At 43.1% G+C, this 26,124-nt stretch overlaps 1 protein-coding gene across 5 annotated transcripts in view; it reads right to left on the bottom strand.

Moving 5' to 3' along the window:
- VWDE (von Willebrand factor D and EGF domains) overlaps positions 1-25,698 on the bottom strand; it is a 65,541-nt gene extending 39,843 nt beyond the window's left edge. For 2 of the 5 annotated variants that reach the window (XM_084858664.1, XM_084858665.1), the window contains exons 1-9: positions 25,282-25,698; positions 18,076-18,254; positions 14,763-14,994; positions 8,083-8,148; positions 7,258-7,517; positions 4,560-4,649; positions 3,595-3,739; positions 1,104-1,318; positions 567-640 (exon numbers count right to left, since the gene is read on the bottom strand). In XM_084858664.1, the coding sequence (XP_084714790.1) occupies positions 567-640; positions 1,104-1,318; positions 3,595-3,739; positions 4,560-4,649; positions 7,258-7,517; positions 8,083-8,148; positions 14,763-14,994; positions 18,076-18,254; positions 25,282-25,354 (1,334 nt within the window). In that variant the 5' untranslated portion in view covers positions 25,355-25,698. Of the gene's footprint in view, positions 1-566; positions 641-1,103; positions 1,319-3,594; positions 3,740-4,559; positions 4,650-7,083; positions 7,518-8,082; positions 8,149-14,762; positions 14,995-18,075; positions 18,255-25,281 lie in introns of all 5 variants that reach the window. The other 3 variants (XM_084858666.1, XM_084858667.1, XM_084858668.1) reach the window with 3 other exon arrangements.
- Positions 25,699-26,124: the final 426 nt, after the last annotated feature.

Here is a 26,124-nt window from a genome sequence, read left to right as displayed (position 1 = left end):
ACATGCCACTTAGCTACATGGAATATTTTCTTGTCTTTCTTTCTTTCTTTTAATGGGAAGGCTCCATGACCGTGTGGGAAAGGCACAGAAAAGAGCTGTCACAAATACCATTAAGTCAGGCCGCACTTAGCTGCATGTATTTCAGGTAGTTGCTAGGAGACTGGGCTGAATAAAATCTATCACTGTCTCTTTGCCTAGTCAATGCTTGCAACAATATGGGGTTTAATAAGCACACGCTGTCCCTAGCTATGCATTGTGGGCATGGAGTGTTCCATGTAACCATTACTCTTCTCTAGGGGCACATTTTAGAGAACTGTTCGAAAGATATAATCTTCACTAGCTGTGTTTCATTGCTACACAGTGAAGGAGAACAGCTTTCCTTTAGAAATATAACAACCAGCGCTATTACGTTGAAACATGTACTAAAGGAAAAGCTTATTTCTCCTGTTTGGGGATTCAATTAAGAGTAACAGATGAAAACAAACAACAGTGCATTCTCAATAGTGTTGGCACATGGCTATAAATCCTCTTTTTAAAAAGTCAAACACAGGAAATCTGTTAATTACCTGCCATCAAATGTAACGATATGTGGATCTGTAAAAGAGTAGCAATAGGCAGAAGGGAGATCGTTCACAGTAACCTTTGGGGAAAAATGAGGACATTCACAGTAAGTTACTATGCTAAATCTGCTGATGAAGAATCCTTCAAATAATCACAGGCTGATTATGGATTTTGAATTCTAAGTAACTTATAAGGCTGCAATCCTATACTCACTTACTCGGAACTAATCCTATACTCACTCGGAAGTAAACCCCACTGAACATAATGGGCTATAGTGAAGGCAAGCACAATACAGTAAAGCATCTAATTTGTGAAGTGCATTGTTATAAATGTTATTATACGTGTTTAAAAAAATATTATTAAATGTATTAAAAGTATTTCTGAACCACCTGTTAGCTGCTAAGGGCCTCAAGAGAGTATTTAAAAAACAATAATACATATCATGTGCAACATAAATCTGGCAAAATTAGTTTGCATCAGCTGATTTCTGGGGTTGTTCTCTTTTTTTCTGTTTATCAAGACTGAATGGGATGGGTTTCCACCTGAATGCTTTCGGGTGTGTAACTGTTCCACAGAAAATTGTCACTAATGATGGGTTCCACCACAATCCTGGTTCGTCTGTCTCCATCTCGAATGAAATCAGTCACAGCAGTATAATGGACACTGGCCTGGCTACACGTTCCATTGAGGCAGGAATGCCGAAGAAGATCCACGTGACAAGAAGAAAGAGCCAAGTTTAAACTCTGTGGATCATTACCTGTTCCAATGCAGATAAGCCATTAGTAAGATTTCTTGTTGAGATATAAACAAGGCGCAAGCCTATGGAAATAATTGTCACCCTCCAAATTCGGAGACTGACAACTGTCCAATGCGAGGCGGCCGGAGCATGGCGGCGATTCTCGCCTCTATGCTCCAGCCACCCTGCATTTTTGGCTAGACAGGCGATTTCCCCTGTCTAGCCATGGAGCTTCAGGGAAGGAGTGGGGAGGCCATGCGGTGCATAGGACGCTCCGTAATGCAGCTTTCATGGCCTCCTCCCCTGGGACCGCCCGCTTTTCACCATCTCTGTGCTCCAGTTCTGAGAGAACCGTGCCAGCTACAAGGGGGTGGGGAGTGCAATTTCTGGGAGCCCTGGCTCCAACCTTTGTTCCCAGAAACCGAAAAATCCTATGGCCCTCTAGACAGTGTCTAGTGGCCATAGAATTGCTCCCTCAAGTTTTTAATATTACTAAAAGGCCAAATCAAAGGCAGCTAGTGGGGGGGGGGAGATGAAAACCTAGCATCGGAAGGTTGCAGGTGTCCAGAGAGGCTATTAGTTCTACCTCCTGCAGGATCTTTCATATATTTCTCTCTCTCTGCTTCACCCCTCTCCTGCAAGATTATCCCACATTATCCAGATTATAATCTACACACAAGCAATAAGCAGGAACAAAAACGTTGCTACCAAATTACTGTTGCTTGTACCCAAGGAGCAGTAAAAACAATGCCAGGAGCAAAATTCGGTGAGCCCAGCAACATGCTGCAAGGGAAGACTAAAGACGTTCAATATTGCTAACCTGCCTGACCTGCTGGAGAATTTGTAACACATCAATTCAATACGATGATTTGAGTATGACGCAAAGCAAAGCTCTCTTCAACGTGTCCGCTTCACCTAGAATCCTACAGCGAAATGAGATGGCAGAACTGACTATACCACTTCAAGCAATAGGTTGGGATCATCTACTTCATGTTTATGTATAAAAAACAGAACACCCTCCCTGCAAGTAAAAAATCTAGCACTGCAGGTGGAAAGTTTCGAACTCAGCCCACTTTCTGCTGTGCTAGTTTATTTCAGATGTGTCCCTTCCTCTCAGGCAGGAGACTCCCCAGGGCTGGGTAGCGACCTGCCTGAAGAGAATTTTGCAAGTGAGGGTTGGGCCACTTTCAAAGCCATCCTGTGGGTCAGATGGAATTTATTTATTATTATTACGTTTACATCCTCCAAGTAGTACATGGCGGTGTTCACGATTCTCCTCTCCATTTTATCCTCATGTCAACTATGAAGTAGGTTAAGCTAAGAGTCAGTGATTGGCTCAAAGCCACCCAGTGAGGTCCTTGGCCGAATGAGGATTTGAACATGGGTCCCCCGAGTCCTAGTCCAACACTAACCACTACACCACAATGAATCTTGAGGAGTATTCTACTTGAATAACTTTTTTAAATGAAGGGGACATTCAAAAATGTGATTCCTGCAGCTGGAGTCTGATGTTATACAGTTAATTCTACTACCTCAGAATTCTACCACTTCATTCTACGGTATGTGTAGACGAGATGCCTGTTATCTTAACAGAAGAAGAAAGAATCTCAAGTTCTTAGAAGCAGGAAGCAAACAGTTGCCTGATCCCAATGCTTCCAACCAGGACACCAGATAAGAATCATCAACTAAAATTCTGCATTAAAAAATCCCCCTTTTTTTTTTCTAAAGCAGCCCATTTTGGATATTTTAGTAGTTGTAGAACAACCTGGATCCACATTTTACTAGTCATAAAACAACATAGATCAGGGGAAAGCAACACATGACCTGCACGTGACCCCCTCTTTTGTGGCCCCTGCTGAATTTGATGGCGGCAAGAAAAAAAATAGGTGGATTGCCGCCAAAATTTGGTGGAAAACCACAACGGAGCCTTAGAAAGGCCAAATTTAGCTTGTTTCACAAGCTGCCCATCCCCGACCTACATGCACTGAATAACCATTCTGGAATGTATTTCTAGTTGCAATTTTGCTGATGTTGTACAAATACTCCAGATCAATATTTTCCTATGCAAGACCCTTAGTTCTGTTTTCTTCTACGCACGCTGGATTAGTTCGTTGATTCACCAGGATCTCAACAGCACACGTATTGTGCACTAAATCCTAGAGTTTGTCACATAAATATATAAAGCTCAGCACACCACCATGAGAATGTTAAGTCAAAATGATGTTAAATCAAAGTTATGATTGGAAGTACAAATTCAAGGCACAGACCAATTTTTTTTAAATCGAAGCAGAAATTACCTTCTTCTATCGTATTTAATTTTAATGATATTTTGCAGTCATTTTCCAGCTGACTAGCTTGAGGACAAGGAATGGGAATTTTGCTCTCTATTGTCAGCCTGTATTCTTTTCCATCTTCTGATATGGTAAATGCCTCAGGAATCAGCTGGGTATATATATAAAAAGAACATGCTAAGAATGAAAGATATCTCATGGAATTATCTCACTGTGTGCAAAACAGTCTCAGAACAGTATTTAAAGGAACTGAAAGAAAAATGTCTTTATAGATGTAAAAAATAACAATCAGTAAGATAACATCCTACTGAAAACCTTGCCTTGATGGGGACAAAAATTCCCTTATGATTACTTTCTGTAATCTTGCAAAAACAGATTTCCAAATACAAGAGGAATACAAAGCATTTCTGTTGTGCGTATTTTTTTTAAAAAAAGAACTCCCCAAAGAGTTTCTAAAACCAGTGCAGGATTTTTTTTAAATTTCATGCTAAATCATTCAGAATTTGTTTTAATACACAGTCAAACACAGTTTACAGATTAGTTGTACTTAGTTCCCATTAAAATCAGTGGGACTTGCTGTTTTGCCAGGCTTTTCAGCCAGGTGGATCTTTTTATTTTAAATCCTACCCCACAGCCCATTGAAGCAATGGGAGGAGTGAAATCAGCTATGTCAGCTCCAGGCTGGCACAGCTGAACTTGAATCCAGCAAAACCACAGCCAACATTGCCCCAACCCCACACAACACTGTGTTTTGGGGCCTTATTCTTACTACCATTGGTGGTAGCTTTTTGTAGCTTTCCAAGAATTATAGGTATTGCTACCTTAAATGATATCACTGGACTTTTTTTATTATCTACCAAGGAAAATTCTGTCAGTTGGGGAAAAACGGCAATATTGCTTTTTGAATACTTACGCTACTGCAACAAATGAAGTGACTTCTTGTAATTGTAGTAGTTTTCTTTTTAACATACCTTAATTCCCACAAAAAATTCCATGCTTTCAATGAGCAAGCTCTGCATTTCTGGCTTCTCTAAAAGAAAGGTAGAACTGCTACAGTAAATCTATGAAAGGAATAAGATAATACTATGTTTTTATTAATGTTTTATATAAATATTTTAGCAATTTTATGTATTTTAATTGTATTTTAATATATATTAAATATTTTGTGAACTGTTTAGAGACATTTTTAAATATGTTCAGTGGTACAGAAATAATAATAATAATAATAATAATAATAATAATAATAATAATGGTCACAAAGCAATTGGCTGTGAATCAATACAATAATATATATCACTTCTTGCAACAGGTTGTAATCTAGTTTTTCCCCAAGTGCTGCTTTTCTCTGCACCAAGAGCCAGCTGGTTACTCTGCCATAAACTCACGTCTTAATACCCATCTTAGTCTTAAAAGAGCAAACGGGACGAGACAAGACAAAATGTTTCATTTAACCATCTAGTCTTTCAACTGTAAGTTGTAAAATTCTGAGTCACACATGGCCCATCCTCAAGCTGGCATCGAGGGGGAACATAAAAGGAAAAGACATGAAGCCAGGTTATGATTTTTGTCTGACTCTCTCATGTCTGCAATATAGAGAAAGCTTCACTTATAGAAGGCCTGCACAATTTGTGCAAACTCAGCACAGCCTGTAGGCTATGTATAGCGGACTGCAAGGTGTTTCTCAGCCCTCCTGTTTATGTAGTGTAGGATGTTGGCCAAGCTCCTGGTGCAGCTTTCCCCAAACTGACGTGTGTTGCACTACAACTCCCACCTCCCCAGCCAGCATGACATGCTAGTTGGGGATGATGGGAGTTGTAGTCCAAATCACTTGAAGAGCGCCAGGTTGTGGAAAGCTGCCCTAGTCATGCACAATACATGACTGGTGGGCTGCACTTAGCTTGATGGATCCCAAGTTGTATATGTCTAACTTAGGCTGCAATTTTATCGATTGTGCCCTCACTGCTCGGAAACCTCCGAACTGGGAGGCTTCCGAAATTCGTATGCCCTGCCGGGCTGAAGCTGGCAGGGCAGAAGAAGTGGCAGAGGCAATCTTCACCTACCTGTCCTCCTCCTTTGGTGATTTTAGTTAGACAGGCTTTTCTAGCAAGGGCACTTTGTAGGGGAGAGGAAAGGGGGGTGAAGGAGGTTCAGGATCTCTCATATCCTGGCCTCTCCAGTCTCCTTCCCTCCCTGCACACTGGGATGCCCCCTTTCCTCCTCCTCCAAGGTTGCTTTTCTGAACTCAGAGGCAGGCATGTAGCCAGGGCTGGGCTTGGGGGCCTACTCCCTCTAAATTTCCTGTGCTCCTTCTAATTTTTTTTAAACAAATAATTAAAAAACAGTTTACAACCCTGCTAACCAGATGAACTGCCCCCGCTCCCCAGAACCTTTAAGCTGGCTACGTACTTGCTTGGGGGGCAGCTGGCATCATTCTCTCCACACTGGCTGCAAGGGGTCAGATCTCCAACCCCTCCTTTCGAGGCCGGAGCACTGTCTCCGACCTCGGAAGGGATTTTCCAAGCAATCCTATGGTCCTTGGAACGCTCTCCCAGCAACTAGGATTGCTCTATCCAGGTATGATGCAGTTGAGTCCAAGCAAAGGGGAGAACAACCGCATTTTATCATTGCCCAGAAGCCAAGAGGTGCTGAACATAAGTCCATTCATATTCAACATAAAGAGAAGGGTTAAAAATAATAAAGGTAAGTTACATTGCATTTATCCTCAGGAGCGCCCCTTACATCTCTACCCAATGTCTGCAGTCATCAGAGGGAGCACTTCTGAGGGTGCCACATGCAGCATCCACCCACTGGAACACTTTACCAATTGTCATTAGACAGGCCCCACAATTCTGATGTTTAGACATCTTCTGAAAACTCATCTCTTACACAAGCTTTCCCTGAAGTGTGACCCACCCAGTTATGGTTTATAGCACACGGTAGAGCGTGCGGTTTTACTGCCGATTAATTTTGTATTGTATTGCTTTATTATTGTATCTACTGTAATTCTGATGGCATTGTATTTTATGTTCACCACTTCGATACTTATGTGGAAAGTGGTATATAAATTAGAATAATAAATAAATAAATCCTCCCCTTCCTCCAAGGAGCTCAGGACAGCGGTTTACCCAGTAAACTTTGCAGCTAAGTAGCTACGATTTGAAGCCAAGATGCCTTGGTCAAAGTCCAACACTCTAGCCACTACACCATACTGGCCCTCAAGTTGCAGACAATGCTGTATTGCCACCCTAGATCCTCGACAGCAAAAAACAGGAAGTTACTCTGGTTCGCCTTCTATGGAATTACACCGAGATCCATGTTCTGACTTTCCTCTGGACTTGATAATTGGCAGAAGCAACATTTTACAAGATAGAGGCAATAACCTGAACAAATCAAGAATTTAGACAGATACTGATATAACCATCTTGATCCCAACGCTATAATAACAACAGATGCATTTGTTCAATTACTGGAATTATAGATACAAACAACAAGAACCTCGGAGACAATGGTGGTGCTTCTTCTAAGAGAATTAGGTGTGTGCAGTCAGCTTTTTATCATTTGGTGCAGACTCTCTGCTGAATACAGATTACGTTTTGGACTTGTAATTAGAGCATCATTCAGGAACATATCTGTGGGAACATAAAACAGTAATATGGCACTTAAATATACCCTGTCTCCAAGTCTGAGGTTTATACCATCCAGTTCTAAAAGTGAGAATGTCTGAACTGTTGTCTCTTTTTTCAGTTCTTCTTTGATGCCTTCAGGAGACAATCTGGACCAAGCCACAATAAAGCCTACTGTGGTGTTAGCAGTAGGAACATCAAAGGCGCATCTTAAGAAAACGCTGCCTTCAAGTAACTCTGCCACAATTTCAGGTGTGCTTGGAGGGGCTGGTGAAGGAAGTGGCAATTGTGAAGGAGGCAATTTACCTAACAACAAAAACAAGAGAATAGACAGGTTAATGCCATTTAAGAAATGTAAAACAAGACAAAATAAGACAAAACATTAACAAACAAAAAAGGAAAATCGCAAAAGTAGAATCCCAGAAACAAGAAAAATAGTGTGATTTTCTGCACACCATTTTAAACTTGCAAATTAGACTCAAGAGTTATATAGATAAGACAAAACAGAATGTAGTCCGCGTGGGGCAGGTTGGGGGACTGTTGGGAACAAACAAATTTGAAATCAACTGCCCCTGGTACTGGAGGCACAGCGCCTTGTTTTAATGCACATTTGCTCTCCCCCAGGGCTTCTGGGAGTGTGATTATGCATTAAAACAAGGCACACACTTCCTGTGCACCTCATTTTAAATAGAAAATGTGGCTTTTTTATCACCACCAAATTTCAGTGACAATTTGGTGGTGGTGCTTTTGACAGTGGCAGCAGGGTGCAGCCTGCAGTGGTTTACGGATGTCGGAAACTGGCCCCCAGAACCTCTGAATCTGCCTACCCCTGCTGTAAAGAATATATTGACCATCAGTACAGAACACTTACTGCTACAGATGGTTTCAGTTTCTGTTTCCCCTGGTTGGCAGACATGCAGTTTTGCACCTGAAATAACTAGAGAAACATGTCTTACATTAATATATGTATATCAGGTGACCATTCAACCGGGATGCCTAACGTTTTGCTTTATGTTTAATTAATGGTCATAAATTAGAGAACGAACATCCTAGACTTATGAGCCGCGACTAACAGCTGTGGCAAATTGCAGAGAGGTAGTTATGTCAGTAAGTTGTAACAAAATCAACAGTCCTGTGTGGCATCTTAAAGATGATGATAAAATCTAACACATTTATTGTATTGTAAAGTTTCTTTAAGATGCTACATTTGGTTTTGCTCTGGCAAACAAGCATTTTGAATATGGTGCAATGATCAGTATAGTGTCACAAACCTTTGGCAGTAGATGGCTCCTATCCAACAGCATCACTCGAAATTGTTATATGATATAGAATTCTACAGAAAATAAGTATGAGGTGGCAGGACTAGACTTGACACCCATGTATCATCCTGACAGAGCAATTCTATGCATGTCTACTCAGAGGTATGTAGACTTCAATGGGACTTACTCACACTTCCTCCCCGAGAGAATATGGCCCTCAACTTAAAAACTAATCAGCGTGCAAATGATAGATTGTGAAACAATTAACGTAGGTACTAATAATAAAATGAATCTTGTTGTAATTTTCTTTTTACTGTTGAAATTCTTGTTGTGTGGGTTTTGTCCCTAAATGTCATTGCTGATAACTGTAATGTTGAACAATGAAAAACAATAGGGAAAGACTTGTACAATACAAAACTCACCCACCCCAGTGTATGGGGTTGCAATCTATGTGTCCTTCAGATACCCTGTTGCAATTCTGCATGTCTAATATAATTGTCATGGAACTATAATATAGCATCTTTCATGTATAACTAGGGCTGCAATCCTATGCACATTTACTTGGGCTTCTCACTCATCACAAGAGAATTTACTTCTGTGAAAACATGCATAGGATTGGGTTGCATATGCTTCCCTGGAAATAAATGCTATTCAATTGTGGAACTGTGATCCTGTATAGAATAAGGTTGCGTGTTAAAGAGTTTTATTGAACTGCTATATTTTGTTTTCCTATACGCCTGAATTTATGCTCTGTTCTGTTAATAAACCTTCTTTTGGTTATGCGTACTCGAGAATTTTCTCCTGGGATTATTCTAGACTGCTCTGACTTGTTACCATGCCTTGCACCATTTCAGTTCTTGGTCTTTATTATGATAGTCTTTAGAAGTGGACTGGAAAACTGGAAAGGTCAAATAAACCAAACAAGAACAGCCTTAATGTTAGTTCCAGATATCCAGGTATTTTACCGGTCTGATTATAAATGCAAGTGAGACCTGCAACAATATGTGGCAGTATGGAGTGATCCTGCTCAGAGTTCTAACCAGCTAGACATGGCCTCTTCCAGGATACTTCATTCTATTCTTGCCTCCCCTACTTTTCCATCCCTGCCCGCCAACAATGTCCTCATTGGCCTGTTTTAGGAGATTTCTCTGACCTCTTTGTGTGTTTTCTATTAGTTTTGTGAATGTATATATATTAGCATATAGGATATCGTGAAAGAATAGCAGTAAACCTGGATTAAGCACAAATTGAGAGCCCATACACCCAGGCAACAGTTTTGCTACATGTTTTTCTACACACCTGCACTTGAAACAAGTGTGGTAAATTATTCCTTACAATTTTTATTATTTATTATTAAATTTATTAATCGCCCATCTGGCTGGTCACCCAGCCACTCTGGGCGATGTACAACATACAATAAAAACAGTTTAAAACAATAAAATTCTACAATAAAAACATTTTCTAAAATACCCTAACCCACCCCAAATGCCTGCCTGAACAACAACGTTTTTAATGCATGACGGAAGCTCATTAAAGAGGGGGCATGACGGAGTTCCCTAGGGAGGGAGTTCCACACCACAGAAAAGGCCCTCTCCCTCGTCCCCACCAGTCTAGCTGTTCTGGCTGATGGAACAGAGAAAAAGCCATCCGAGGCTGATCTTGTTAAGCGGCCTGTCTGGTGCTGCTGGAGGCGCTCCTTAAGATAGGCGGAATACAATTTAGCGGAATACAGATGACCAAGCTATCCAAGGGAGAAAGCAGGGGTAATTTGTTGTCTGTATGGGCTCTGAAACTTGGGAATGCCTGCAGAAGCACATAATTTCAGAGGTGAGCCCGCTTTAGAGGCACACTTATTGCAGTTTTGACACCCTGACTAAACTCAGTGGATACATGTTCTGCTTTGGAGCAGAAGCCGTATCTGCACAGCACTGACTGGCTGGCCCCTTGTGTCAATCATGAAGCACCTCCCACCCCTTTTCAGAAGCCAGTGAGTGCAGAGCCCTGATAGGCTGGCCCTTAAGTAAATCACAAGGCCCACTCACCTCCTAAAAGCAGTTATTAAAATATTTTTAAACCGATAAAATACAGCACTAAATTTTTTTTCAAGCACATTATTTCAGCCCACCTAAACTGAGAGGGAGGGGAAGAGTGTCATGTTAGTTCCAGAGGCGGTACAGTGTCACTGCAGGATTGAAGGCAGGAAGAAGCAGAACTCAGCTGAAAAACCTGAACCCACTCTTGTCTGAAGGCACATCCTTATGCAGCTTTGGTCTGTTTATTCCTTTCTCAAATATTAAAGTCCGCCTGGGGCTGAGTTATGGAGCGAGAAGAGCAATCGCCCACATCAGCCAGTCCCTGGGGTTGTTAGATTTGGAAATCTGAATTCACCCTGAGTAGGTGCCTGAGAAAGCTAATAATTAAAAGTCCAGCTTTTATTATAAACTATTCAAGCTGCATGAACTGTTTAAACTTTTCAGTATACTACAGTTTTTCTAAACAGCATTAAGCTTTTTTAAAACCAAATGTATTTCTCTTTTAAGACAGCTCGTTACTTTCAGCTTAAGAAAGCAAGTTGGCTCTCAGTTTAATGTAGCAATGAAAATGTTTTCAATATTTAAATTGCTCTTCACCATAAAAATAAATGGTGTATTATACTATACACATTTAGCACTTCAGTAAATAAGTTGTATGGGATGATGAAGAGTGTTTATGACTTTCACTGTCTACTTTTCTCTGGTATAATAAAAATATCCATTAAATTATAATAATTTCTTTCAGAATGTAAGAGTAATAAAAAAGCATTATTATTCTTGACTAGTCAGGGTAACAAATACCTCTTCATGATAATAAAAAATGTATTTCAAGTCTTTTAATTAAAACACCAGACAGCACTAATTTAAAACCTTATTTTACTGCAAGTAAAGCAGCTTTGCTAAGAGATCCTTTCTTTTCAAGTCTAGTTGCTGGACACAAATGGAATTTTGCTTAATCTGCTCATCAGGTTTTGTTTTTTTAAAAACACACACAACTTAGCATATCAATAGCTCATTTCTTCAGGATATTTGCAATAATTTATATAAAAACTTCCAGAGGGGTATCTATAATAGTCTCTTACAGCAGGGAGTTTTATGACACCCTAAAGACTAACAAATGCATTGAGAGGGCAGTCCTGTGGCTGATAGACAGCCATAGGATTGGTTGATTTCTGTGAACTGACCTCAGAGCCTGTGCTCCAAGGTCAGTTCCTGGAGAACTGCCTCCCCACCGCCTTGTAGGCGGTGCGGATCATCCCTGGGTTCCAGGCTCATGAAAGGAGCACGGAGCAGGGCAAAAGGGGGTGTTCCTAGGGGTGGGAAGGGGCATGCAGAAGTGCCGGTACAACGCTTCCTATGCATCATCCGGCCTCCCCATCCCGCTGTCTGATGTCCAATGGCTAGACAGCTGAAATCGGCTGTCTAGACGCAAATGCAGGGTGGCTGGAGCACAGAGGAGAAGATTCCCCTCCACGTTCCTCCCGCCCTACATTGGATAGGCGGTCTCCTCCGAGTTCGGAGGCGGCCACTTCTCCACATAGGATTGCTCCCTAAGGCACTTTTTTTGTGTGGATTAGAATCAACTTCATCCTATGGATATGATTAAAACAATAGTTTTGGTAAAAAGAAAAAGAAAAAAGAGCATACTTTTTGTGTGTAAACGTGCATAGGATTGCACCCACATTGATTAACTCTTGAGGAAGGGACAGAAGTTTAGTCTTAACATAGGAAATATGTTCAGCTATTCTGATTTGCTATTAAGAGCTGTTTTTTTTTTTTTTAAATCTCATGAGAGTAAGCACACTGATTGTGAATCCTTTGGATCATGATCAGAGGAATATAGTAGGCAGGTGTGTTTTTTTAAGAAGAAACATTATGAAATTCTTCACAGGCAGTCTGTGTCCACTCTACCACCTTGGAATTCTTCCACCCCAATTTATTACACCCCATTCTACTTCCACATCATCCTGTTGCCATCATAAGGATGCCTATGCAGCTCACGCAGGTGCCTAAGTCACACACACTCACTCACATCAGTGATGGTGAGGAAGGCATGCAAGGAGAGACATCCTCCCCATGTAGTTTGTGTTCCACTAGGTCCATCAAGCAGCTGGTTGGGGGATTGGGGGACAGTAATTGAGATGGGAACGGAGGAACATAGGGGGAGTCAGCCCTGTGCAGCTTCCTGCCCGTGTAGATCAATTTCATTCCTCTCCCTGAAGATCATGCCCCTCTTAGACCACCAAACATTTTTTGTGGGCTGAGGAGCACAAGGCACTCTTGAATGAAATTAATTATTCAAACTCCTGTCAAGTGGGCTTCAGGCCTGGTTTTGGAATGCAAACTGCCTTGGCTGCCCTATAGGATGCCCTTTGCTGAGAGAGGGAAAGGGGGAGCGAGACCCTGTTGATTCTCTTGGACCTCTGGGCAGCTTTCAATACCATTGACCACAATATCCTTCTGGATAGCCTGTCTGGGCTGGGAGTTGGAGAAACTGCACTGCAGTGGTTTCAATCCTGCTTGGATTGGCGATTCCAGAAGGTGGTACTGGGGAATTATTGCTCTGTGCCTAGACAGTTATGTCATGGGGTGCCACAGGGCTCAATTTTATCTCCCATGCTGTTCAACATCTACATGAAACCACTGAGGGAGGTTATCCGGAGATATGGACTGAGATGTTACCAATATGCAGATGACACCCAGCTCTCTCCCTTCTTTTTATCAAATTCCAGTGAGGCAGTAGCTGTTCTCAATCACTGCCTGAGCATGCTAATGGACTGGATGAGGCCCAATAAACTGAGACTCAATCCAGACAAGATGGAGGTACTCTTAGTGGGTGGTTTGTCTGCCCGGCTAAGTGACGTTCAACCTGCTAGAGGAGATTGCCCTCCCTGTAAAGACCAGGTTCACAGTTTGGAGGTGCCCTTGGATCCAGCATTGTCACTAGAGGCACTCAGTGGCACGGAGCACCTTTTACCAGCTTAGGCTGATATACAAACAATGCCCTCGTCTGGACAGAGATAGCACAGGTAGAGTTATCTGTTCTCTGGTAACCTCTTGTCTGGATTACTGCAATGTGTTTGGGGCTGCCTTTGAAAATGGTCCAGACTCTTCAGCTGGTCCAAAATAGGGTAGCGAGATTGTTAACGGGGACTAGACAACATGATCATATTATGCCAGTCCATTTCCAACTGCAATGGCTGCCAGTCCAGTTCCAAGCCAGATTCAACGTGCTAGTATTAACATTCAAAGCCCTAAATGACTTGGGGCCAGGTTACCTAAAAGATACTCTCCTCCCATATATACCTGCCCGGACCATAAAATAATCTTCAGCAGTCCTTCTCCAGGAGCTCCCAACAAATGAAGTGAGGTGGGTGGCTACTAAGAAGAGGGCCTTTTCTGTTGCGGCACCCCAGCTGTAGAATGAGCTTCCAAGAGAGGCTCGCCTGGCACCTACATTGTGCTCTTTCCAGTGCCAGGTGAAGACCTTTTTACTTTCCCAGTCTTCTTGTTTCTGTTGTTTTAAATGTTACTGTATTTTAAATCCTTAGCACTGCTGCTAGATTTTATTTTGGTTTGTATTTTTATTTTATACTGTAGTTTTAAGCTTTTATATTATTATTTTATCATGTTGTGCTTTATAGTTTTAATTGTTGTGAACCACCCAGAGAGCTTCAGCAATTGGGCAGTACAGAAATGTAATTAATAAATAAATTAATAAATAAATAAGACTGCAATTCTATGGCTGCTAGACAGCGGTTAGACAGCCATAGGATCGATCAGTTCCTGGGAATCCACCTATCTGCATGTTTTCTCCATAAATACAGTCTCTCCCTGCTGGGGTGGACAGCTGTGTGCGTAGGGGGCATAAGATCATTACGTCTGGGCCCTAAAATAGGGGTGCAAAACCTCAGACCTGGAGTCCCCATCTGGTGCACTGGGATTCTCCAGATGGCCATGCCCCCTACCCCATGCCCTACCCTCTTTCCCCCGTTTTGGTAGCTTCCTGGCTTATGTGTAGTTTCCCTATTCTAAAAGGGTGAAATGAATGTCTCTCCTGACACTTCATTACTGGCAGTAAGAGCTTTAAGCTAAAATATGCTGGTACTTTTTATCCTTTGGTCCCACCCCTTTTGCCTTCAACTCCACCCATCACTGGAATGGACCCCCAACAGCTTCCCCCAAATGGAATTTGGCCCTCGGGCTGAAAGAGGTTCCACAGCCCTGGTCTAAAATTACCTAACTGCACCTCTCCTCACCTTCTGCGCAATATCCCATGCACCCTTGAGTAGGCTGAAGCAAGTATATAAAGAAATCTCCGCAGTTCCTCACACTAACAGGAATTCGGAAAAGGCAGCAATCCTTTGTGGTACTGAAGAAAAACTGCCATGTCGCACAGGCTGTTAAGTGTTTGATCTCGCCGGCTCGAGGCATGGATTCTGACTCTCTCAGAGATAACCAGACAGGGGCCTGCGTTCCACAGTGATTCATCTTTTAGCATCAAAAACAAAAGAGAAGAAAATAATCAACTGACACAATTTATTGCCTCCACCCAAGGCAGGTAAAAAATGGAATGAGAAATGAAGAATACAGACTTGCACAAATTAAATGCAACCTGTCAACTCCCTGTTAGGCCACGTGGCGAGCAAAATGCAGGGGCTTGACAAGCACTTGGCAGGTCACACAATACATGCTGGTGGGAAGGCTTTGTTCTATGGGGTTCATAAGCCGGGTGTCAGGAGCTGCTGGAATATATGTGTGGCCACTGAATTACAAGCGATAGCCTTCCTAGAGCCAAACTGCATGGTATGCTAATTGCATCATGTTTCAGCATTTATTTACTCCACTGTAAGCTTATAGAGCCCCAATTAGAATCAGGACCACCTTGCACCAGGAGGCCAGGATTAAATCTTCCTCCCCACCACCACCATTTCCCCCCAAAATTCCATCCTGATGGAGAGAATTGCATCCATTGATGCCAATGGAGACCTTTAAAACAAGACAAAACAAAAAAAAACCCTGCCCCCAAGGAGATGGAAGGATTGGGGGGGGGGGGGATGGTATGTGTGTGTGGAGAGTTAATCCTTCCCTCCCAGTGGTCCTACTCCAAACTGGGGGCCCACAAAGTTACACTACAGTAAACAAAAAGCTATCCTTCAGCTATATGCTCTGTGATTAGCATAACGTGTAGTTTGACTCTCAACGAAGAACCTTCTGGACTGTCTCTGCCCACCCAGGCTGATCTTTCTGGGCTGAAAGGAGCATGAAGGCCTTCCTTTTTCAGTTGAGCCTTAGGGCCAAACTAAACATTTTCTCTAGCTACACTGTGGAGCTATGCCTGCTAGAGCTCTTTGGCTGCATGTAAGCATCCGTAGCCCCAATTCGGATTGGGACTGTGGTGCCTCAGGAGAAGAGGCTTTAAGCTTTCCTCAATGGAATCCAATGAAGCCATTTTTTTCTTTTTTTGCTCCTGCCTCATGGTTTGCCATTCAGTCATGACGTCTGGCTTGTTGGTTGTATTGTCTATTGTCCTCTGGCCCTGACTTGCTCTTCAGTCCTTTTTTTAAACTCCCCTCAGACGTGGGCATGTGGAATTTTGGAATGAAAATGGGGGGGGGGAGAGACTTAAACCCTTCTCTCCTAAAGCGCCATGGTCCTGATCCGAATTTGGCCCACATGCGCTTATATGGAGGTAAAGAGATCTAACATGCATAGCTCCACAATACATGCTGGAGAGAATGTTTATTGGCCCTCACCAATAAAGGTCTTCTTGAGCTCCGGTTCCTGTATCTTTGGTCCTTACTTCTGGCTTGCTCCTGCCTCATGGTTTGCCATTCAGTCGTGGCATCTCGCTTGGTGATTGTATTGTTCTCTGGTCCTGACTTGCTCTTTAGTCCTGACTACTTGCTTGTCCCATGGCTCCTGGCTCACCTAAGACTCTTGCCTGTGGCCCAGCCTGGACACTGAGTAGCCCCTGAGTAGCAGCTACCTCTTAATAGCTTCCAACAACAGGTAATTGTAAATCACCAGCTTACCACACAGAAAAGGTGGGGAAGTTGGCCAGATTCTTAAATGTAGGATAAAGTATTGTAATGCAGACAACTATGTTTGGTTTTATTTATTTTAAGAATTTATGACCTGGCCTTAAGCATAAGCTTCCAGTTTTGTAGTATTCCACAGCTGCTCTCGCTCTACCTTACCAACTGAACAAGGGTGCTTCCAGATGGGTGGTCCTAACACTACCAATCAAAAGACACTTCCATCTCTCCCTCCTTAATGGATTTTTTGTGCAAAGAAAAAAGATGGAAGAAGCAATGGGTAAACATGGGCAGGTTGCAAATTGAAGACAATGACATTTGGACCCGCTGTAAGATTCTGTGAATGAGGCAGGGCAATTGCATAATAAAAGCTTCATATGGAAGCACTATCATTCTGTTGCTATGAAGATGTTAGTTCTACTTATGCACTCCTGTGGGGTTTTGTCCTTACATTCTGGATCTTTGTTTACGGAAGTGATGTTTATTTTGTTCTTGCTGCCTTAAAAAGTTTACATATATTGATAATGGTGCTGTTTGCGTTGATTTCCAAATATATATAGATCCGGTGGATTTCATTTTTTCCTAGTGGCACCTGTGTTGTGCACATGGGTACACTATGCACTAATCCCATGAAAACTGGGGAAAATTGGGGGAACCTCACATTCACTTTACACGTTAATATTAAAATCAATTATATATATACACACAGCATGCTCATCACACAACACCAACATGATTTCATTTCATCATAGGGCAGTTTCTTCAGAAAAACAAAACCTTAGACTCAACAAAAAAAATAATAAACACTAGAAAAATAATACTTTCTAAGTACATAAGTAACACCTAGTATTGTGAAATCTGAAAGCCATGAGGGAAATGCAGGGAAGATAAGCTGTTCCTTCCTCTAAGTTGGAAGCATACCTTTGCCATTCAATATCACCAGCCACAAATTACTAATACAGACAACTATTCTCCAACCATATAGGAAATGTGGGGAAGCTTGGTAAAACTCCCACTTGGTAAAATTCCCAGGCTTTACTACATATAAGAATACGTGGCAGTAAAAACACCATACCACATCTGTAAAAACAATAACAACATACAACCACATAAGAGAAAACACAACCACATGGTAAGCTGTTCATCTGTATTCACCCAATGTCAGCAATGAAGGGAAAGAAAATTTATAGTGTGTCTGAGAGAGAGAGAACGCACATGCATGCATGCCAAAGAACACAGATCTGTACTTTTTGATGTGGTATACTACCCACTAATATGTGGTATTACTCTTGCATACCCCTGATCAAAGATAATTCTTTCTTTCTTTTCTAGACCAGGATTATTCAAACAGAATTTGGGATGCAGCAATAGTTTTCATAGCCTTGTCGGTGGATTAGCAGGATACTTGTAGTATAATGCCAGGTATAATGGCTAGGATTTGCATGTATGGAAGATGTCTAATTCATAATTTTAAAAAAGGTGTCTGTCCCATTATAAAAGTATTTATTATAGGTTTAATGGAATACACTAATACCTCCACACACTTGGTTGGCATTTCAGCCTGTTTATTGAAAATTAGGAAGCGGTACCATCCAGACACCAGGGAATGGTCACATATTAAGTCCTGAATAGCCGATTGCTGAAGATGTGATGAATCAAAATCAACGCTTCGGTATGGACTATGAAGGATCTGATGACCACCAGGATGGCATTCTAAAGGTGCAGAAATATTAGAGACGTTAACATCCTTATTTATCCATCAACAGTATCACATTGGTTTCAAAAACATTTAGTTTCAAATACACTTAACTAGAATGCGTGAAAATATACCATCAGTCAAAACAAAAACACGGCTTGCTAGAAAGATTTCCATTACATTCAGTATGGTCAATTGGGATCTAAAGCTCTCTAGTCACTCTGGTTAAAAGCGGTATGGGTGAAATCCAGTTCCCCTTGTGCTCATGGGAAAACACTTCCACTCGTATATCAGTGAGGCTCAACTTCTACTGGCAGCCTCTTGTGCCTCATGGGATACTGCTCCAGAGGGCTTCTTCTTGACTTGGGACGGAGCTTTGCAGTGAAAAAAAATGTCTTCTGATAGAGTTTATTTCAAGGCAGCTAATATACAGGAACACAGGAAGCTGCCTTATACTGTGTCAGACCATTGGTCCATCTAGCCCAGTACTGTCGGCACGGGCTAGCAGCAGCTCTCCAGGGTTTCAAGCAGGATTCTTTCCTAGCCCTACCTGCTGGGGATTAAACGTGAGACCTTCTGCATGCAAGGTATGTTCTCCACCACTTAGCTACGGCCTTTCCCAAAGAATATATAATCAAAAGTTTTCAAAGGATGATCTTGTAGGCAGACAAGATGACAACATTTAATTTTTACTATGCAATTAATAATGGTTTCTTTTTCCTTTTAAAATATATTTTCAATCTTTGTTTTATGTAACAGTTAGTAATTTGTTATGACCTATGTGTATACAATAAACTATATCTCTACAACGACTGTGTTTCAAACTATCTAATGTCATTCATGTGTTTCAAACTATCTAATGTCATTCATGTGTGCTAACGGCACACTCACTAAACATCCTTGCAGAAAAGCAGTTATTTATTTATTTATTTCTAGAATACCTATATAAAATAGCTGCTGTATGCAAAGTAAAAAACATAGGCTTGGATCCAGACTTAGACATAGTTACAATGGACCCAATGAAGTAAGTGGGACTCAAGTTAGTCATGACTAAGTTAAGTTTACAATCCAAGTAAGGAGACACACAAGGGGAGAGGAGTGGCAGGAGATTTCTCCCATTCTTTCCTAAATTATTTAGTTCCTTTGCGCAACTGGTTTTCTCTATGAATCTTCAGTGTTCTGCATGATATACATTAGTGTACAGAGATTATAAGTTACACCAATGCACTTTGAATCCAGTAAACAGGAGGAGACATAATGTAGATCTGAGAGACCTGAGTTCAAATCTGAACACAGAGAGATCCACAGGGTGGGACTAGTAGATAAAAACATAGGAAGTTGCCTTATACCAAATCAGACCATTGGTTCATCCAGCTCATTATAGTCTACAATGATTGGTAGCAGCTCCCTGGAGTTTCACACAAGCGTGTTTCCCAGTCCTACCTGGAGATGCCAAGGACTGAAGCTATGATCTTTTACATGTAAAACATGCATTCAACCACTGAGCTACTGCTCTTCCCCATACAAAATTCAAAGAGATCTTGATAGACTGGAGTGCTGGGCAGAAAACAATAGAATGAAATTTAATAGGGATAAATGCCAAGTTCTGCACCTAGGAAAAAGAAACCAAATGCACAGTTACAAGATGGGGGATACGTGGCTCAACAACACTACAAGCGAGAAGGATCTTGGAATTGTTGTAGATCACAAGCTGAATAGTACTTGAAAGGTTGTCACAGAGGAAGGCCAGGATCTCTTCTTGATCATCCCAGAATGCAGGACACGGAATAATGGGCTCAAATTACAGGAAGCCAGGTTCCTGCTGATCATCAGGAAAAACTTCCTGACTGTTGAACAATATGACAATAGAACCAATTACCTAGGGAGGTAGTGGGCTCTCGCATGCTGGAGGCATTCAAGATGAGGCTGGACAGCCATCTGTCAGGGATGCTCTGACTTGGGATTCCTACATTGAGCAGGGGGTTGGACTCGATGGCCTTGCAGGCCCCTTCCAACCCTACTATTCTATGATTCATTCAGCAGCAGTGTCCTATTCTGTATAATAGTAAAAATGCCGTATCTCAAAGAACAGTTGGGAGGTAATCAACAAGCACTGTAAAAAACCATGAACAGTAAAACAAAATATATACATTAATCCTGAAAGGAGGTTGAATAATATAAACTGAATTTAAACTTGAAAATATATGTGTCATATTGACAAATGTTGAAAACGTTCACTTTATTGCATAGTTGTGTGTCTGACACTAAATCCAGGAAACTAACAAATTGTCCATTTGTAACGTTATGCCAATCAACTTTTCGACACTGATATTAAATATAGAGCATCCATTTCAGGGCTGGGCAACCTGTGGCCAGAGGCATCCCTCAGCCTAATTTCAAAAGTCCTCTGCAAGCAACGTCCAGCAAGAGTGATTTGTATCTCTACCGGCAGCCCACTGGGTGGGAGGAACAGGGACAGAGAGAGAGAAAAAGGGGTGGCTAAAAGAAAGAGAAACCATGCACCCGCCACCAGCATGCACCACCAAACAGATTACCCCCAAGCGAATGAGGCCCTCAACAGAAGAGATTCCCCACCTCTGATCTAAACCACAGACTTTGGTTGCAGATGGTAGCTATAATGAACAAAACTTGGAATCCAATTATAAGAACTAGTAATACTGTACTATATTCATGATGTAAATCTCATCAAGTTGGCCAGTTAATATATCATTGACTGATTTCTCTGAAACGATGCATAAGCACATAGTATACTACAGGTTATTCCAATGAATGAATCGTGGTATACTGTAGAACAACCATCCTAGGTCGAGAACTTGAAATATAGCATTAAAAAAGGAGATGAACTGCTTGGAGTAATCAATATACAAGGAAGCTCAAGGTAGCAATTAGTCTTGGTTTGTGTAACTTATGGCAAATTGTCAAATAGCATTTATATCATTGTTTCTCACTAAAGCTCATAAGATCATAAAGAACATACTTTCACTTTGGATAAACAGTTTTATCAACAATAAAATCAAGTCATAGTTGCCAAGATAATTTGATAAAAAATACTATTAAGGCCTTATTCACGTGGGATGTTTGGCCTGGATTTTCATTTCCCACTGGTTATCCTGATCACAAGTGGTTCCCCATGCTAATCAGAGGAGGGCTGACAGGTACAGCAGTGCTGACAGGTAGCCTACAGAGGCCTCCCGTTAATGCACTGGATTATACACATTCCATCCTGCTATCAGTGAATCGCCCGGTGGATTCCTCATGCTCAGAAGTGCATTTCTAACTTCCTATTCATGTGAATTGGCTGATCCAGGATGGCCTGTAAGAGCTTCAAGACCTGCCAAGGAGCACAAATGGAGCCATTTTGAGTCGCACAGTTTGGATAGTCTCGGCATCAGGCTCTGCCCCTATCTATGTGCATTGAGTAGAACATCTGAAGAAAGCCCCTTCACATATGATCAGGGTGCAGCCTGCTGCCAAGATCCTCCCTACTACATGTTCATTTTCCCCAGATGGATCTCACCTTAAAAGGGCTCTCTGCTTCACCCCATGCCTGGCATTTAAAGCATGCATAGCTGATCATTTACTCTTTGAGCTAGAAAGAGTATGGAAGATATATGCTCCAGAACCAGGAGAAATCATGAAGTTGCCACCTGGTGGTTTGTTCAAGGGTTTCCATTTTGTTCTGTAAGAGGGAAGTATCAATGCACACAGAAAGATTTTCCCTCTCGTGATGCAGGGCTTCAAATCATAGTAATGATTAGCCTACCAAGAAATGTTCATGCTATGTAGGTAGTGTAATGTGATGGCTAAGAGACTAAACTGTGAACAAGGAAGTCATGCGAACAAAGGGAGATGCCTTATACCTGGTAAGACTATTTGTTCATCTAGATCACTATTGTCTATTCTGACTGGCAGAAGTTCTCCATTGCTTCTGGCAAAGAGAAGACTTTGCCTACCTGAATTTTTTACTGGAGATACCAGGCTCAAACTGGAGATTGAACCCGGGACCTCCTGCATACATAGCATGTGTTGAGCTATAGTCCATCCTTGGCTCAAATATCTTCACAGCCAAGATTTCACTAGGGGACTTACACAGGCCCCTATTTATTTACATATATTTATACCAGGCTTTTCAACCCAGAAGGGTTCTCACAGCGGATAACCATTAAAACCATCAAAAGAACAAACATCAAGACCGAAAATATAAAACAACTGAACATTAACAAACACAGATAGATGTTAAAAACTACATAAAACCAAAGCCAGTAAAAACATATAACAGTAACATCTGGTGATTTTATAATTTGTAATATGTTCTTATAGATAGTTTTAATATGCTGTGAACTACCTTGAGAGGGGTAAGCCTGAAAGCCTCTAATTTAATACAGAATTTAAAATAATGGTAATAGGCCTAGGAAGTAGAAAAGTCTTCATCTGGTACTAGAAAGATAACAAAGATGGTGTCAGGAAAACCTCACTAAGGAAAGCATTCCAGAGACAAGGTGCTGCCTCCAGAGAAAACCTATCCTGGGTAATGTCCCGCCTCACCTCAGACAGTGGGGAGACCCAAAGAATACCTCTGAAGAAGATCCACATGTTCAGATAGGTTAATGAGGGAGCAAGCGGTCCTTGAGATATGTTGATCCCAGACCAAGTAGGGCAGGGGTGTTAAGAACATAACAACCTGAGAAGAGCTGTGCTGGATCAGACCAAGGGTCCGCCTAGTCCAGCATTCTGCTCACACAGTGGCCAACCAGCTGTTGACAGGAAACCCACAAGCGGGCACGAGTGCAACAGCACCCTCTGAACCTTTTTCAGCTCAAGGGCTGAATTCAGTTTCAGAGAAGCCATTGGGGACTGCATTCCAGTGGCGGGGATGGCCTAAGGCAAAAGGTGCGGGCATATTTTAGCTTAAGGGTGCAACCCTATAGCTGCTAGATGGCGACAGGATTGGCTGGTTCCTGGAGAACCGCCTTCCCACTCCCTCCCCCTCATAGGCCGCGTGGATCGTCCCTGCGCTCCATGCTTGGAAGAGTAGCATGGAGCAGGGGAAACGAGGCGTTCCTGGGAGCGGGGACTTTGGAAGTGCCGGTACGACACTCCTTATGTGTCGTCCGGCCTCCCCACCCCGCGCTCCAAGGTCCCGTGGCTAAACAGCCAAAATTGGCCATCTAGCTGTGAATGCAGGGTGGCTGGAGCACGGAGGAGATGCACCCCTCCTGCCCTGCATTGGATAGGTGGTCACTCCAAGTTCAGAGGCAGCCATCTATCCCCATAGGATTCCTCCCTCCGGCTCTTAAGCCTTCAGAGAGGCATTTCACCCTTTAAGAACGGAGAAAAACTGCAGAGAAGCCAGGAAACCATCAAATGATTGACAATCAGGGAGAGAAAGGGGCTATGGTCATCTGGGAACCACAGAGGGATGGATTGGGACCCCAGGCCTGAGGTTCGTACTCCTGAATTAGGGGACTGAAAGTAAAAAATCAGCACTTTGAATTGTGTCTAGAAGTGGGCCAGAAGGCAGTGCAGATGTTTCAAAACTTGGCAAAGGGTTAGCTGCAGTACTTTGTATCAGGTGAGGCTTTGGAGCAGTTTTTGAAGGCAGCCCCTCAAAACTGAGCATTCCAATAATCCAAATGAGATGTTCTTAATGTGTGGTAACTAGGGGCAGATTGTTCTCCACCCAGAAGGAGTCACAGTTGGCGGACCAGCCTAACTTGGCAAAAGACTACTTTGTGCCATGAAAACTTGGGCCTCCAAAAATAAAGCTGGATCTGACAGCACCACAAAACTGCAAACCTGATCCTTTAGGGAGAGTGCAATCCCATCTGTAACAGGCTGAAACTCACCTCCCTGGTCAAATTACCCACCCACAGACCTCACTTTTGTCTGGACTGAGTTTCTGTTAGCCTTAGCTAGATGCACTATATGCTAGATGCAGCAGCACTCACTGACCCAACTCCACCTAAAATTAGTCAAGTTTACGTCCTATTGAAAGCAATGGGATTTAAGTTAATAATGACTTACCTGTTCTCTTGTGGTAGTATCCCATGTTAGCCCAACATTGAGTAGATCCATTGACAGGAATAAGACTTAAGTTAGTTGTGACTAACACAACTAACTTAAGGCCCATTCATTTCAATGGGTCTAGGCTACATAGGATTAACAGTGGATACTACCCTTGGTTTTCATGGAACTTAACCACGACTAACTTTATTTAAGCAGGGTCTCTTGTCTTTTTGCAGCACATAACTACTTTTCTGGAATCCAACAGCGCAACAAGATGGCTTTTTCACATTCTCACACCCCCCCAACACTTTTGCCACAACTTTTTCTTTGTACCTCAGTTCATACCTCTATATTCGTCTAGAGCCTCTCCTCAAAAACATACAGCGCAAGGAGCAATCTACCTTTGAGCTATGTTGAATGCAATACGGCAATTCAAGCATGTTAAGAGGTAACGTCATTATTATTACTAATAATAATTAGTAGTAATAATTAGTAGTAGTAATAAAAATTGTGGCGGTTATAATACTATCTTATTATTGAAATGTGTGAGTCCTGTCTTCCCTTCAGAGCACAAAACAAAATCAAGCCAACGGCTACAAAACAATGGGTTGTGCCCAATGATAGTCTAACTTAAGTCCCATTCATCTCAACGGGTCTACTCTACGTGGGCCTAACACCGGATTGGTGGGCTTTAAAAATTAGAATAGAAAACAGGGGGGAAATATATATATGATAATTTGCCATGGGCTAAACTCCGACGGAAGTCCTACTTAGAGTAGGTGCATTGAGATGAATGGGACTGAAGTTAGCCATGACTAACGTAAGCCCCGTTCATTCCAATACGTCTACTCTAAGTAGGGCGTGTCTTGGATTCCACCCCGTATTACGCTTCATCCGACAACCCTACAAGAAGACTGCGGTCTTGACCGCGCACCTTCTGCATCCCTCGCCAGCCCCAACCTCAAAGATGCTCCCAGCCCGTCTTCCTTCCCGGCGAGCCCCCGCTGCCCCGCTTACCTTGCTGGCAGCGCGTCCCCGCGAGGCACAGCAGTGCCACCCAAAGGGAGAGGACGCTCCCCGGCGGGCGCATCGCTGCCCTTCCCCTGAAGGCCGAGCTGGACGCGGGGAGCCGGCTCCCTCCGCTCCGCTCCGCCCCGCCCCGGGCGCAAGCCCTCCGGGGGCAGCAGCTAGGCTCGGCGCCGCTCCGCGCGGACCTCTCTGCCGGGGCGGCTGGGCTGGGGCGAAGTCGCGCTCCGCCTGCTTCTCCGCTCGGCCGCCCAGTTCTTGCTGGAGCTGCTGCGCTTTCCTCGAGCCCCGGGACCGTCTCGCGCGCCCCCTCCCTGCAGGCCGCGTTGCCCGGAAAGCAGCCGCCGCCGGAGCGAGCGGAGCTGGGAGGGAGGGAGCAGCCAGCCAGCCAGCCACGTGAGCAGCCGGCCCCTGGCCCCATCCAGGTCGGCTGGTCCCAGTGGAAGATTCTAGAGCAGACACGCGGCTGGGACTCGAACTCCCTTCTTTGCGGTGCTCTCCTCGGCCGTCCTCGCTCAGACAAGCTCCTCGGCTGCCGCGGCTCGGCCCTCCAGCCTGGCGTTCGCTTGCCACGGGCGGCGGGCATCCCCACGCGGGAGATGCCTCGAACGCTTGCAAGGAGCCACGGGGAAGGGCGCAGCCACCGACTCGCGTCGTTTCATTCCCACGGGTTTGTCTAGGCAGGATTCTCTCTGGGTGCAAGGTAGCCTCGCCATTGCAGCCATTGCTGGTCGAGGCCGCCATAAGGGAGGAGCAGAAGGGAGCAAAATAAAATAAGAATACCCTCACAGGGTAAGATAAATACCCAACGCTTTCCCCGCGCCCCCCAGGAGC

This window comes from Heloderma suspectum, chromosome 5 (assembly GCF_057233095.1).
Source record: "Heloderma suspectum isolate Gila_16-S chromosome 5, 16-S_ref, whole genome shotgun sequence".
NCBI classification, from domain to species: Eukaryota; Metazoa; Chordata; class Lepidosauria; order Squamata; family Helodermatidae; genus Heloderma; species Heloderma suspectum.
The sequence above is the reverse complement of the archived record's forward strand: the minus strand, read 5'-3'. Positions and strand labels throughout refer to the sequence as shown.